Raw genomic sequence first — 15444 nt, forward strand, 5'->3', positions numbered from 1 at the left:
GCAAGTGCGCACTATTATCATAGGATATTAAATCCTTATAGTCCGGTTTTAAAGGTTTTAAAGGTATTTAGACTTCTAGCCTGGTACTTTGGCTACTATTATTATTATTAGCTAGGCTATAGTTAATATTATTATTATTATTATTATTATCAACAGCTAGAACTTCACAGCCCGCTGCCCGCAGACGAAGACTCTTACGTCTATTATTATTATTATTCTCTTCTTCAGGTTAAATAGACTCAACAGAACGTTTCGAAACGCGCGAAGGAATATTTTATAAAAATTAACCGGTATTTGCACTAAAAGTGATTCCTTTATTATACTTAACGGGTTAATAAGGCCCGCGGTTAGAAACCTGATTATTATATGCCTAAGTATTAATATAAGGAGGGAGGTTATTATTATATTCGTTTTTAGGCGTATAATTATTATTATAGTTATCTAAAGAAGAGTAAAGAAACTGATTCTCTAAGACATAAACGTCTCGAAACCAACCAGTCTTTCTAGTTACTAGGTTATAAACCTTATAGTTATAGTCATTAAAACCTATTAAAGCACCTCGAAGTGCCCTTATATCTAGTTTCTTTATATTCGGGTCGTTGCTTTTATAATAAACAATAGAACCCTAAACCCGTATATTATTAATATTAGGTTTCTAACCTTATAAAAGCTTAAAGGGACTCTTATATTTAAGAGCTGAATTAGGTGATCTATTATATATATATATAAACAGCTAAGAGCATAGCTTCACCCTAAAGGTATCGAGGCAGCCCTAAGTACAAAAGAAAAGCTCGAACCTTTTCTATTATAGTTCTTATAACTCGTTTAACAGAGCCTTAAGCTTTATAAGTGTACGGTGGCTTTATATTATGCTTTACACCTATAAAGAGGCGTTAAAAAGAGGCCTTATTAAATTCTTTTCCACCGTCTATATCTACTTCTTTAATAAAGAAGTGATATTTATTATTATTATTTTTATTTTCTACCTGAGCTTTCCACTCCTTTATAGCTATAACTACCGTCGTTTCAGACTTATCTAAGAGCAGTTATGCCCATAGGGACCGGGTGGAACGGTCTAGTATAAACAAAATCCAACGCTTTTTATTATAAGAAAGAGGTTCGATCGGTCCGTAAAGATCTATATAAACCTTTTTTAAATAGGAAAAGTCTTTATATTTATTAACTGAATTTTGATTCGTAAGTGTAATAGACTTGCTCTTCTTATAGGCATCAAAGCTCTATATTTTAGTTAACTCTTTGTTAGTTATATTATAATTCTTTTAAAGAGTATTAGTATAAAGACATTTTAAGGCAACAGGGTTAATATAACCTATCGTGTTATGCTATAGCGTTATGTTTTTAGTTATAGAGGTAGTCCTTCGACGGTTATTACGGTCTCTTTATTTATAAAGCTCTTCTTAAGGTTAAAGAGGTTAAGGTTTCTTTATTATATTATTTCTTTATTAAGGTTTAACTGACCCCTTTCTTTATTTATTGAATTTCTTTAAAGCCTATTCTTTAAACCTCTAAAACCTCTTTATTCTAGTTAAGTCTTAAGACTATTCTTTAGGTAAAATACCTCTTTATAACAGTTTCTTTATGTTTTTTCTAGTATTTATTATATTTATTTTCTAAGACTTAACCCCCCCGTACGATAGTGCCCGTGTTATAGCCTAGTATAGCCCGTTATAAAGCAGAGCCGTTATATAAAGAAAGAGGGGCTCTTTATTATTAAATAATAAGAGCGTTTTGTTTCTAGTAAGACCGCGAGCTTTACTATTAAAACAAGAGAGACTAATAATATTCGTGCCTATTTCCGGCATATAAAGACACTCTTTCAAAAGCAGAAGCTTTCTAGTATCCCGGAATTTTATTACGCAGTCTCCTTTATCTTATATTTTTATTTCTTTTACCTAACCCTAATAAACGGTTCCTTCTTTTATATTATAAGTAGAAAAGAGTCTTTTATTAGTTATCATATACGCCGTAGCCCCGCTATTAACACAGAAATTCAGATCAAGCTTAATACTGTTTTCTGCTTATATTTTATAAATCTTTTCCACTAACCAGTTAATATTAAGGTTAGTATTATTATTATTATCTTTGTTATTAATTCCAGAACTGCCCTATAACTTCCGGATAGAGACGTCTTAAATAGTCTTTTATTCAGCCATTTCCAAGCAACAGAACGGTATTTGTTATTATTTATTTAAGTCAGAATTAACTAAGTTATTCAACGATTTATTTTTATTATTTTCTTTATTACTTTTTTCCTTTTTCTTTGTTACGTTATCGATAAAGGACAGAAACAAAGAATATTAAGCTAAAGGTCTGATTCTGATTAGCCTAGCTTCGAAGAGTGGGTCCAAAAGTGGGTTTAAACGGTGAAGCTATTCATAGATCTCGCGGCGCGAAGAAAAGCGATGCTCGTATAAAGCGAATAACAGGATTTCCACGGGCGGACTTTTTACTAAAAGCTTATATACCACGTTACGATATCCTGTTATTATAGGCAGCGCGGTAGGTTAAATAGCTTAATTAATATAGCTATTATTCGTGGAGCTATAATAACCATAAAAGCAGCTACGTTTAATCCACGTATTCGTTATCCTTTTTCCTTTTTTAAAAAGTCCCTTTATAAACAAAGGAATAGTATATCCGATCGTAATAAAGAGTCTTATTCCGATCGTATAGTTCTTCCGGAATAGGAACAAAGAGGTGGCCTCTTAGCACGACTCTTGGCGACCGTATTAGGAAGAATAAAGAGCTTTGAACCGTGGTATCGGAACGAACGGTTTAAATCGATTAGCTGTCTTTGGGAGATAAAGGGATTTTGTACGGTCGGAGATAAGGATCTGCGACCGGGGGAGGATAAAGGGATAGCCTGAAAAGGCAGGGAGTCTTTTTAGTATTTCGAGTAGAATAATAGGGTAGAAAAGAGTAGATTTCCTTCTTTGCTAACCCGGGCTTATAACCTTTTAATAAATTAGGCTACGAGTAGTAGGCTGTAAGCGCGGAAGAGAGGAAAATCAAGTAAATAGCTGTTAAATTCGTAGATCCGTAGGATTACTGCTTGTTACGCAAACGCGTAGTTATGTGTGTGTAAAGAACTGACTTCTCGGATTTCTTCCTGGATCCGGGGCTGGCAAAAGACCCTAAAAGATTGGGTGGCGACTGTTACGTTAACAGCCTACGCGACGGTTATCACGCCACGTTATTCACTTAAGTAATAACTAAGATATCGTATTTACGATACCTAGTATATTTATATTATTATTACTTATTATACGTATAATATCAATAAATAAGCCTATAGATACCTTCTAGAATAGACCCTTATAACGCCTATCGCGTTAAAGATCGATTAACCTGTGTTTTTATAAAGGACGGTCTGCTATAGATAAGAGTTACTAAGATAGATTCGACTCCTAAAAGGTGGATTAATAATAAAAAGACTTAGGTTACCCTAATTAAGAAGGCCCACGATAGGTTAGGCTATCGTATAAGGGATAGGACGTACTAAAAGCTTACCCCCTTATACACCTAGGACGGGATCTATAAGCAGACTAAGGAGGTTATTAAAGTATACGCCGAGTATTAGAGCCGCTAAGGTAAAGCACGCGAGGATCCCCTAATCGCTACTTAACTACTTTAATAAGCCCTCCCCTTTATATAAGTAAGTCTTAATATCCAGTATCTTAATAGGTACTACTTAGTAAAAGCTTAATATATATTTACGGGATAAGTTAAAGCCCGTCTATTACGGAAGAACAGGTCGCGAGCCGTCGCGATATTCTTATAGGAGGACGTTATCTACCGGTATAGGCTATACTAGTATATTATCGTGGACGGAGGCCCTAAGAATAAGGGTAGCGTGATTAAGCTAAATCGGGTATACCTAATAAAGCGTAAGGTTATCTCTGCCTACTACCCCCGCGCTAATAGTCTAAATAAAGTAGGATATAAGCCTATCGCCTACACGCTTACTATCTAGTAAAAGATTTACCGGGGTACGTTATATAAGATCCTGCCTATAGTCCTTTTCGCGGACTACACGAATATCCGACTATCTACCGGAAAGACCCCCTTTTACCTCCTTTATAGCTATAAGGCTATTACGCTTATTAAGATAACCTGCCTTACTTAGAGAGTGCTCGACTAGGGCCGCGTTAAGACCCCTAAAGAAAAGATATTACTACGCCTAAGGGCCTTCGCCTAGCTAGAAGCTAACCGGAGGACTATTACCGATATAGTTAATAAGTAATAGTAGCAGAAGACGGACTCTATTAACCGTTTAAGAGTTAGGACCCTATATAAGTAAAGACTCCGGGTCGGCGACCTTATCCTTATACACGATACTAAACTAGCTATCGATATAAGCCGCGATAAGAAACTAGACTACCGCTAAAATAGCCTATTTCGTATTAAATCCTCTAATTAGGATAATAAGACCTTTAGGTTATCGACCTTATTAGGGGAAGAGCTTTAGGGTATTACTTTTACCGCTAACCGCCTTAAGAAATTTATCTAGGATAAAGACGGATACTAGGAGCCGGAGGACTAGACGATACTAAAAAGAGACTGCACTAAAGAACTAATAATTATATACCCTGCCCGCGGTGTCCTTATTAATAAAAAGCTAGTTAAAGCACCCCTCCTCCTAGGTAAATCCACTAAAAATACTAGGCTAAGGATAATAAGCGTTAAGATAACGCAGGTTCCCCTAATTAGACCGTTAACGCACTCCTATAACGGTTAGTGAGACTTCGGGATATACTAGGCGAGTATTATAAGAGGTTAGAAGCAGAGCTCCGGAAAGCGATATAGTCAGGAAGAGTTAAAGTCTATATCCCTAGAAATCCTAACTTTAACCTAAGTAAGTATAAGGACTATACTAGGACCTTATACTTTATCCCCTTCTATTACTTCCTACCTAGTTAACCTAATCGTAGTAATACTATACTTAATAAGAGTTTTATATATAGTATTAGGGCTAAGGATATATAAGGCACCGCTATCTATTTATTATTAAAAACTAACTATTACCCACCTAAAATAAAAACACTACTTTTAGGACTCCTTAACTCGCTCCTTTTCCTATTTCTTTCCCGTTTACCCTTTATTACCCTAATCACCCTATTCCACGCCCTTCCACTAATTATTTTATTTATTAGTTCCTTTTATTTATATTTTATTATCACCGTTTCCTATTTACACGCACTAACTAAGTAGATACTATAAAGATATATCCACTAAATATATTTATTATTTATCTACCTTTTCTTTACCTATTTACGCCGCACACCGAAATAAAATATCCTAATTATACTAAGGTTACCCTAATTATAGTAATTACTACCCGAATCACCTATCTATATCTTACTCCGGCTTACTCTTATAATCACTATTACTAGGGCCGTATACTTCCGACTTATACCGCTAAACCTAAGCCCTAGAGATAAAGGGGATATAATACCACTCCACCGTCTCCTCTTAATCCCTCTTTATCGGGTTATTCTAAATAGTATAACAGAACTTTTTAAGATCTTTTTTATATTTATACGCTAATATAGGGACCTATATTATTATATAGTCCTATAGTTTAAGACCCCTTCCTCTATAAACATCGCGTATCTGCTAAGCACTTTTATAGTATAGAGTAATAGTGCTTACTACGAAGACACTATACTAAGGCGAAAGCCGCGGATATATCTTATTATCGTATACAGATTATAGCAGTACTAGTAAGTCTTTAGTATATAGATTAGAGTGACTAATACCTGTATAATTACTATCTGGCTAGGAGACCTCCTAATTAGACTAATAGAACTGCTTTCGGAGTTTATTATCACGATATATATAAGCTATCTTATAAAAATAGCAGTTAAGATAGTCCGGAACTCGATTATTACGTTAAAGTAACACGCACTTAAAGAAAGAATAAGTAATCTTATTATTAACCCGATCACTTATAGCCGACCACCATTTCTTATAGCATTAGCACGGCACCTTATTAATAACCCTAAACCCTTAGATAATCAGGGCTCTAATAGCATAAGCCCGGGTTACTATTTTTATAATATACTCCCTTTATAAACCAGTAAGGTCCTTAGCCACGAATACACAGCGATAAAATAGAGACAAACCATTACTAGACCTTACCTTCTTAAATAGCTCCTATTCCACGTCTCTATTAGTAAGATTTACCAGGCTATCCTATACCCGGCCCGCGAAAATAGCCTTAGAGTCACCTTAGATAACTTAGCCTATAAAATCTAGTTTAATATATAAAGCGCCACCCTTACTAGCCACTTTATACTAAATAAAGTACGAGTTTACCTATATCTATAATATCAGCTTACCCTAATTAGGGTAACACGATAAAAAGCGTAAAAAGAACTCACTACTATATCTTAGACCGTCGTAAAAATACTATACTTATTAACTGTACCCGCGATAAGTCGTGTCTTAGACTAAAAACACGGTATAGGATAGACTAACTCCTAATAAGCCACGGCTTTCTTACGCTTATAAGAGCTAAGGTTATTAAGCCCCGTGATTAAAGCTTTAGCGGATATATCGATAATCTTATTACTATTATTAAGGAGAAGTTTATAGGAAAATATATTATTAAGTCGTAAGATAAGGTAAAGACGTAGAGCCTAAAAGATACGCCTGTAGCCAGTAGCCCGCCGCCTTATATCCCTCGGAGACGAATAATATAACCTAGTAATTTATAGCTTTAGTGATTTAAGGAGATATAGTTAAATAAATAGCCTATTTTAAGTTACTAAAAAAATTAGGATTTAAGCGTAATTTATAATTACCTTCCTTACGTCGCTTTATTATATAGTCGTGACTATAGGTATAATAAAAAAGGTACTACCTAATCTTTTCGGCTAATCAGATCGGTTATACGGTAAGCCGACTTCTGTATTAAGATCCTACGCCTAATTCACTAAGTTACCTTTATCCGAAAACTATAAATAGTATTAGGATTACCCTTTCTTTAATAATTATAGCCCTATTTAACTAATAGCCGTAATAGAGACTCTAGTTAAAGCTAGTCTTATAAGGGAGGCACTGCCTAGAAATATTAAATATCGATAAAGGATATATATCCCCTATTACTAGCTTTAGTTAACCCGTTCCCCTCTCTTCCTCTCTTTTCCTATATTATTAAGTTTATTTTTCTAATTTACCCCTATCCGTTTCCTCGCTATTTATTACCTCCCGCTACCCTTATATATTTTTCCCGTATTCCCCCGCTTATATATTACCGTGATTAGGCTAATAAAGATATTTAGAATATTTATATCTCTTACTAACTACTAGGAGCCGGCTCCCGCCGGTCCTATCCTTACCGCTAATATTATACCCGCTACCCGTGTTACTATTAATAAGACTATACGCCCCCGCCGTATTAATAACCCTAATAATAGCCGATAGGTGTTCCCTATATAAGGGCTGCCGTATCGTTTATTTAACGTCCTTAATAACGCCGCCCCCTTTATAGGTTTCCCCTAATAACCGGAAGATAATATACGTATAGTCTAACGCCTTCTTAAGAATACTACGGACAGTAAGCTTAACGCTACTACGGTTAATATAATACTACCTTATATTCCTATAATAAGTATATTCGCTAAGAGACTACGAGACGCTTACCCGGTAATATAATCGTCCTTTAGAATATACTATAACCTAATAAATAAGAGATAGCTAGAAAGGGGTAGTTTAGAGGATATAATACGTGCTATATTTAAGCGTAGATAAGGGGATACCCGTCCTATAGCATAGATTAGTGTTACGCCTTACTAGGAGTTAAATAGCCGTATAGCATTTTACTTATCTTAGCCGCTTAAGGAAATTAACCGTATTAAAAGGAGTCGCTTTATCTATATTATTAATTACTTTAAGAATCACTTTATTAGTCTGATTATAGATTAAGATATATAGTATATATATAGGTATAATAGTATTTAGAATACTAGTAATACTAAAGACCGCCTTTTACGGTTATTTAAGTACGTTATAGGATAGTTACGTAGTATTAATATACCCGATAAGGCCGTATCTAGCTATACCCGCCGTTTCTATATTATTCCCGGTCCTTACTAGACAGATAATTACTTATACGGCCTCTTTATTATTAAGTAAATATAAGCTATTATCTAAGAGGGCTACTTATTCCCTTAAAGCTCTAAGATTTACCGGTTTATATAAGGACGCTACTACGGGAATAATAGTATAGCTTATACTTATTATATTAAGGAAGAGTGGCTATCTTATATTAGAGTAATCCTCGGTTTTAGTTATTAGAAGATACTAGCGGTCCCGGTGGTTCCTTAATCCCCTTAGCCACCTCCTCCTAAGAGTATAGGTTTTACCCCTATTAATAAACCTATTATTAAGTCTAAGCCTGCTATCCCTGGTTCCTTTAATTAGGCTAAGAAAAAGGCTTAGGCTTTAGTTATAAGTACTCCTAAGTTATAGGAGCCTAAGAAAGATACTAATATCCCGGTACGTCCTAAGACACCTAAGGCTATCCCTAAGAAACCTATAGGGCCGGGTATACCTAAAAAGGTTACTAAGGTCACGAAGAGTCCTAAGAAGACTCCTAAGTCCTCTAAGCCTTCTAAGTTTACTAGGATTAACTTAAATAGTTATAAGATTATTTAGATATCCCTAAAGAAAGTCTTAATAAAGCCTCGGAAAATTGATATTTAGGGTAAATAGACTAAGGATATAGGGGAGTAAGATAAGGGCGTTAAGATATCTTATAGTTACCTATTCTATAGACTATATAATCCCCGCCCTATAAACTCTTATATTAGCCCGATTAGGCCTAGCTTATTCTCCTAAAATAACTAGGTTTACTCGTATAATAGTGTCTACTACGCGATACTTTATAACGCCGCCGTTAATAGTTCTTCATATATACCGCCTTTATACGCGATTCCCTAAGAAGGATAGTTATAGTATAATACTAGGATTAAGTAGGATAAAGATATAGTTACGGCCACTATAAAGCGAGTATATACTAAGAAGGAGGATTATATAGTCGGCGGACGGACTCTCCGTAAGCGTAAATAAGTTTTAGAATAATTCTAATAGATTATACTTAGCTTAATCAGGGTAACCTGATTATATTTAGAGTTATTATAGCCACGAGGATATAAGTAAGATAACTAGGGCCGATTATAAAGGCGTGGATCGGAGACCCAGTGCTATATCGTTAGGATATCACGTAACGTTATAAGACGCGCGTATTATCTTTTTTATTTATCTTATATATTATATATATATAGCGACGCTACCTAGATATAAAGGATACTAATTATCCTATATAATTATTATCTTTTTAACCCTAAGTTTTGCCACGTTTATTATATTCACTTCGTTTAAGCTACGTTACCCTGATCAGAGCAGCGCGCACCTCTAGGAACCTTTTCTAAAGGTCTCCTTATTATATATGTTATTTTAGTTATATACACTTCGTGGTCTTAAGCACTCCTATTATCGAAGACTTGTCCGAGATCACACTGCCTAAGCCGTTCTGCATAGTAACGGCTTTGCCTTTCTTTACTATATAGATCTTTTCCGGGGTTATGCCCTTTATTAGGGCCTTCCGTCTCTTCGCTATAATAGACTCTTCTACCCACTTAAGTATGCTATTAATATCTTTCTAATAGGTCTTGTAGTCCTTACGATCTTCTTTATATCGGCGGTAGTCTTCGGTATAGGCGGCCTTGCCTATAACCGTTAGCTCGGAGATATTAGTAGGTTACCCGTTAACGTTAGCGATAAAGGCGTAGGAGGTAAATTCGGGTTAGGTAGCTCGCTATAGCCTAGGGACTAGATCCTTAGGGCGTAGGAAGTCCTAGACTCTGTTGCTTCAAACCCTGACTTTATAAAGGCGTTGATATAGCTCCTAGTCTTCGTGGCTTGTATAGATAGTCGTAGTTAAGGTTATGGTTATAGCTATAGGCAGCTCGGCGTAAATAGCTTTAATAGGTTATTAAGCGTAAAAATAAGACTCTTAATTATTATAAACAGCGTATAACTTAATTACGTAAAATAAGCGATCGATCTATTAATTTAATTAACTGTATGGAATTCTCTAATCGTAGTGCTAAAATCCTGCCCTTATTCCTATAGCAGGTCTAATTTATTTTCGGGCCCGGCATAACATATTCCGAGCCTGTATTCGGCCAGCGTATACGACAGGCCTTGCCTATAACTATTAGCTTGGAGATATTAATAGAGTGCCCGTTAATATTAGTAATAGAGGTATAGGAGGCAAATTCGGGATAAGTAGCTCGCTACGGGCGAGGGATTAGATCGTCAGGGCGTAAGAAGTCCTAGACTCTATTACTACGGGCCCTGACTTTATAAAGGCGTTACTATAGCTCCTAGTCTTCGTGGCTTATATAGATAGTTATATTAGAGGTTATCGTTATAGCTATCGGCAGCTCGGCGTAAATAGCCTTAATAGGTTATTAAGCGTAAAATAAGACTCTTAATTATTGTAAATAGTGTATAACTTAATTATATAAAATAGGCGATTAATCTATTAATTTAATTAACTCTTTATAAAATGTCTGATTATAATGCTAAAGTCCTGCCCTTATTCCTGCGGCAGGTCCACTCTTACTTTCGGGCCCGGAATAATCTATTCCGAACCTGCTTTAGGCCAGCCTATATAATAATACTCCGTATTATACAGAACTAGTTCTATATTCTACTAAGTAAAAATTCGTTTATTATATAAATAAGGATATTAAGAGGAAAAGACGGCGCCGTTTTAGCGTCTTGGCTATAGATATATCTTATATAAAAGTTAGGCGGAAATCCCGCTAACTAGGCGGGTTTGTCGAACAGGGCCCTACAACCGCTCACTCCGGCATGGCGCCAGCCGTTTTGACGTTTTAGCCAAATACTGCCCCCTACGCCTCGACTGTCAGCGCAGCGTGACAGGCTGGGACTGACATAAGCGGTAATGCACGCGTCTGACCTGAGGGCCACATCAGGTAGTATTGTTTCTCGCGTTCATTTGTTTCTCCGACTTCGTTCATCTGCCGATGGCCCAAAACGGTAGCACCAGCAGCGATGAAGCTGTCATCGAGAAGCACGGCGACGAGATTATTCGCGTCTGCTCATACCATCGGCGGGACTTTGATCTCGTCGTCATTCGTTCACGCCCACACGAAATGCAGCCGGTTCTCGCATCCATCACCACCGCCTCGAAAACGAAACCACAAGCCCGTTTTAGCTGGTTGGCCTCGCTGCCGCCGGAGCTCATGTCGATGGTCATTCTCCAACTGGACGTCCGCTCTGTCTTCCGCTTTCGCCAAGTCAATTCTTTGGCCCGCTCCATAATCACGGATATTCGGGAGTATCGCCTCGTGGCCAAACACGGACTCGAGGGCCTGAGGGGCCTTTTGCGAGCTGGGCTCGCTCAATGCCACCTCCTCCGCGACCTCTACCGGGCTCTTTTAGAGCAGTCCTGCGCATCATGCGGCTTGTTCGGCTGTCTACTGTTTCTCTTCACGTTAGAGAGATGCTGCTTCAGCTGTCTTCAATCATCCGAACGCTACCATGTCATTGCCCAATCCACCTTTTCCAGCCTCGCTAAGATCTCACGTACCAGACTTAGCCGCTTTCCAGGATTGTCATTACGAACTGTGCCAGGCATCTACCACATGCTGGAGGTGCCAGCAAGACGACCCAAATATCTCGTTTCCGAGTTCAAGGCCACCCCCGTACTGCTCGCGAGCGACATGATTGGCGACGACACCGCTCGGAAACTGAAACTCCGACAAGGGCAGTCAGCCCATCGCTTCATGGCGGCGACCGCGTTTCCCTATTACAGTTTGGACAGCGCCAAGGTTGACCATGGCGTCAGCTGCAAAGGCTGCCAAATTCGCTTCGACAGGCTGCGCGATGATCCAACCGATCGAGACCGGTGCTTCTCGCAAGAAGGGTTCCTCACTCATTTCCCAGAGTGCCTGGAAGCATTGCAGCTCTGGACCGAGAGCCGAGAGGGCACATGTCCGGTCGACGAACCAGAGTTCACCCGCCGGTGCGGGTACTTCAAGCTTCTTGGACCCGACGGATTACCCGCCTGAAGAACGCTTCGCCTGTTCTACGCGTACGGCACCACATCAATTTGTGATGCCGTATCGAGATGTCCGTATCTTTCGACCATGACGTGGGAAACGACACAATAAATGGCCATTGTCTCACTTGCGGCGCGCATAACTCTTCCTAATCACACACACAAAAACTCAAATTCGGTGATGCCTCAATCTGCAACATCGTCCAGTACCGAGCACTTTATCATCCAGTGCGTCCCGAAAGCTTCATTCCTCCTGATCAGAAAAATATTTCTTTGCCGCGGTCGGATACACCAAGTGCCCTTCGCAGTAGTTTGTCGACACCCTGCTCACTTCCTTCCTAACAGGCTTGCACTTCATGTTCTCTTTTGAGTCTTTGGCCGCCTGGCACTGCACGAATTCTGACTTCTTGATGCAGTCGCATGAATACTTGATCATGATATTGTGACACATGATGCTTCATGGCGACTGTCAGCACAGTATCCCTCGATGGAACTAGAGGTGGATAGGCAACCTACGATATCCGTCTGATGGGATTGGACTGGTTCGAGGGCGAGCGTATAGTGGTTTTGGTCCTGCATTACATCATACTTGTTAGCTCAATGCAGGCGAGGCTGGCTGTACGACAGCCATACCGAAGTTCGTTAGATACAAGGGCGTGGAATATCATAGACTGCGAAGCCCAGCAGGCATACAGCATCAGCGGGGGTCGCCACCGGTTTTATAGACAGGTCTCTAATATACAGAACCGGATTGGGCTTATCTGCTGCAACGAGAGCTGCCCCAAACCAGACCATCCAGGCCGGGCTCTCGAACCCAGTCATCCAATAATCAGTACCCCTTTGTCGCGTATTCTGAAAAGCGACCGCAAAGGAGGCCCGTTTGCTCCAGGTCGTGCATGGGCGTGTCGCCCGCAGACTGCTGAGCCACCTATTGGCTAGGTTGGAGCCCACAGCTAAAGTGTGATAGGGCACGTAGGCGCCCTGCTTCCCCTATGTTGGTGGTGTGGAATTGAGCGTTATGTCATCCGAAAGAGTACCGGTATCCGGGAGAACCTTGTCTGGTATCTGGCATAGGCCTTACCCTTTTAGAATAGGTTGCCAAGGCATATTTTCGGACACGAAATTAGACTCTGGGCGTAAGGTCCCGGTATATCGTCGAGTCATAATATAGTATGGATACTTTTAAGTATCTCTCGGGTATCCTCCTGGCTAAATACAGTGGTTGGCTACCTAGTATATACCTCCAGGGACATAGCAGGCGCCGGGCAGTAAGTATTGTATTAATAGTGTACACAAAATTAGCAGGAGATCTATTAATTTAAGGTTCGAGTTATTCCGACTATACCACTTGGTTATTCCGACTATAGTTCTTATTGGACCCACCTTTTTAGACCTGCCTATTTATTATTAATTCTAAAAAACCTATATAAAGTAAATAGCTTATTAACGTTTTTTAACGATCTAACTCGGGGGCAAAGAGTAGTAATTTATTAAGGGTTTTCGTGTAAAGAGTAAAGAGATGTTATAAGATAATTAAAAAGGCAATATAAACCAATAGGTCGTATTAAGAGTTAAATTATTCGCTAAACCTCTAAGTTAGGAGTTTAGCTTCACCTATCCCTTTTATAGATAACCAGAGCCTTTTCCCCGAGAACCTTATAGAATCCCCTTAAAAGCATTCCTAGGACCACGATCTATCCGCCGATAGTCCTCCCTATTATACTATACTAGACCGGCCCGGATAGTACTAATCCCGGAGCCGACTCGACCTCTTATCCCCGAACACTATACCCTATCTAATCCCCTTTTATCTAGACTACCCCTGGCTTTAACGAATTATACCCGTGATATTACGCCCCCTCCCCTAGTACTTATATCCCTAGGAGTAATATAGTTAACCGGGTGCCCTTATAAGGACCCTTTCCCGTCTAACCTATATCCTCCGGATATAACTCCGGAAAAGACGACTCGGCCCGGAACGGTACCCGACTACGAATAGCTTAAGTTAGCCTATACCAGGCTTCTGGCTTATAAGCCGTTATTCGTATCCAGGTTATAGCTATCCTACTATAGGGCCTTTTATAAATAACTTATTAAAGCCAGAGCTAAATATAAATATAAAGATTAATTTCCCTAAACCTCTAATTATCGTGATAAAGCCTAAATAAAGCTTCGTAGATCCTTTAATACTCCGCCTTCAAACTATCGTTAAAGATCTTATAAATAATCCGTGAATAATTAGATCGCCTAGCTAAATATAAAGCCTATAGACTTTAAGGAGTGTACGCGATGCTTTATTATTATCTAAATAATAAACTATAAGTACGCTCCTAATATAATAGGTATACCTAGATCGTAGAGTAGGTAGGAGTAACTATATAGGCTCTACTCGAGGTCTAGTAACTATTATAGAATATATTCTAGCTAGTCCTCCTAGCTTATTATTATTTTCTTCTTTTCTCCTTTTTACCTATTCGAGTAATTATTACTATAGCCTTATTCTAAAGCTTTTATTTATAAGTTAATCCTCTTTACTATGTCTTAGCTATTCGCGAGGCATTAACTTAGCGGTTTATCTTAAGTCCTCTAAAGGTCCTCTTATCGCGTTACACGAGGTTCCTAGCGGTTCCTTAGTTCTAATAGTCCTGATATCTAGAGTAGCTTATTATAATCGTCTTTTAGTTAATTAATAATAACTCCTAATAATAATATACCTTAATTCCGCGTAGAATAATAATATAAGTAATTATTATACGTGTTTCCTAAGCTTAACTAACCCTCCGTGTTCTAGTATAGCTCCTTAAAAGTATTAGTTATATACGGCTAATAAGTTAGCCCGTTTACTTAAGCCCGCTAACTCCCCTACTAAGAAGACCGTCGCTCCTTTAAAGGACGGTAAGAAGGCCGGCGGTGGCCTTAATACCGCCACTATTAAGTCTCCTATCGTTAAGGGCGGTATTATTAAGAAGACTACTAAGAAAGGTGGTATTAATAACGGGTTAACTATACCCAGCGCGGCGTTTAAGACGCCCACTAAAGTAAAAGGGCCGGCCGCGCCTAGTATAGAGTCACTTATAACTCCTACTAAAGCGCGCCTAAATAATAAAGGGTCCGCTATGCCCGGTATAGTATTTAAGATACCCGTTAAAATAAAGGGGTTAGCCGTACCTAGTACGGAGTTACTTACGACTCCTATTAAAGCGAGGGGCCTAGCCCTCCTTAATAAAGATACCCTTAATAGGGTCGGCTATAAGGCTAAAGAAGTGCTAGAGAAGTTATTCCCGGCGTTTAACTCGGATAATAGTTTAGCTAGTAGTCCTTCC

At 38.7% G+C, this 15444-nt stretch overlaps 2 protein-coding genes across 2 annotated transcripts; one reads left to right on the top strand and one right to left on the bottom strand.

The window, feature by feature from the left end:
- Positions 1-1048: 1048 nt before the first annotated feature.
- ACRALDRAFT_2018492 (uncharacterized protein) lies at positions 1049-12131 on the top strand (the record flags this gene model as incomplete). The annotated part of the gene is made up of 3 exons (XM_071019937.1): positions 1049-1065; positions 10936-10973; positions 11023-12131. 3 exons carry the CDS (start codon positions 1049-1051, stop codon positions 12129-12131), a joined length of 1164 nt encoding a protein of 387 aa, XP_070875848.1.
- A 506-nt stretch (positions 12132-12637) lies between these two features.
- ACRALDRAFT_1062511 (uncharacterized protein) lies at positions 12638-12945 on the bottom strand (the record flags this gene model as incomplete). Its single annotated transcript, XM_071016620.1, has 2 exons — positions 12638-12694; positions 12755-12945. A coding segment is annotated over one exon (182 nt), but the record flags the coding sequence as incomplete, so codon positions are not given.
- Positions 12946-15444: the final 2499 nt, after the last annotated feature.

The sequence above is a fragment of the Sodiomyces alcalophilus genome (genome assembly GCF_042370955.1).
Source record: "Sodiomyces alcalophilus JCM 7366 unplaced genomic scaffold ACRALscaffold_3, whole genome shotgun sequence".
Classification (NCBI taxonomy): Eukaryota; Fungi; Ascomycota; class Sordariomycetes; order Glomerellales; family Plectosphaerellaceae; genus Sodiomyces; species Sodiomyces alcalophilus.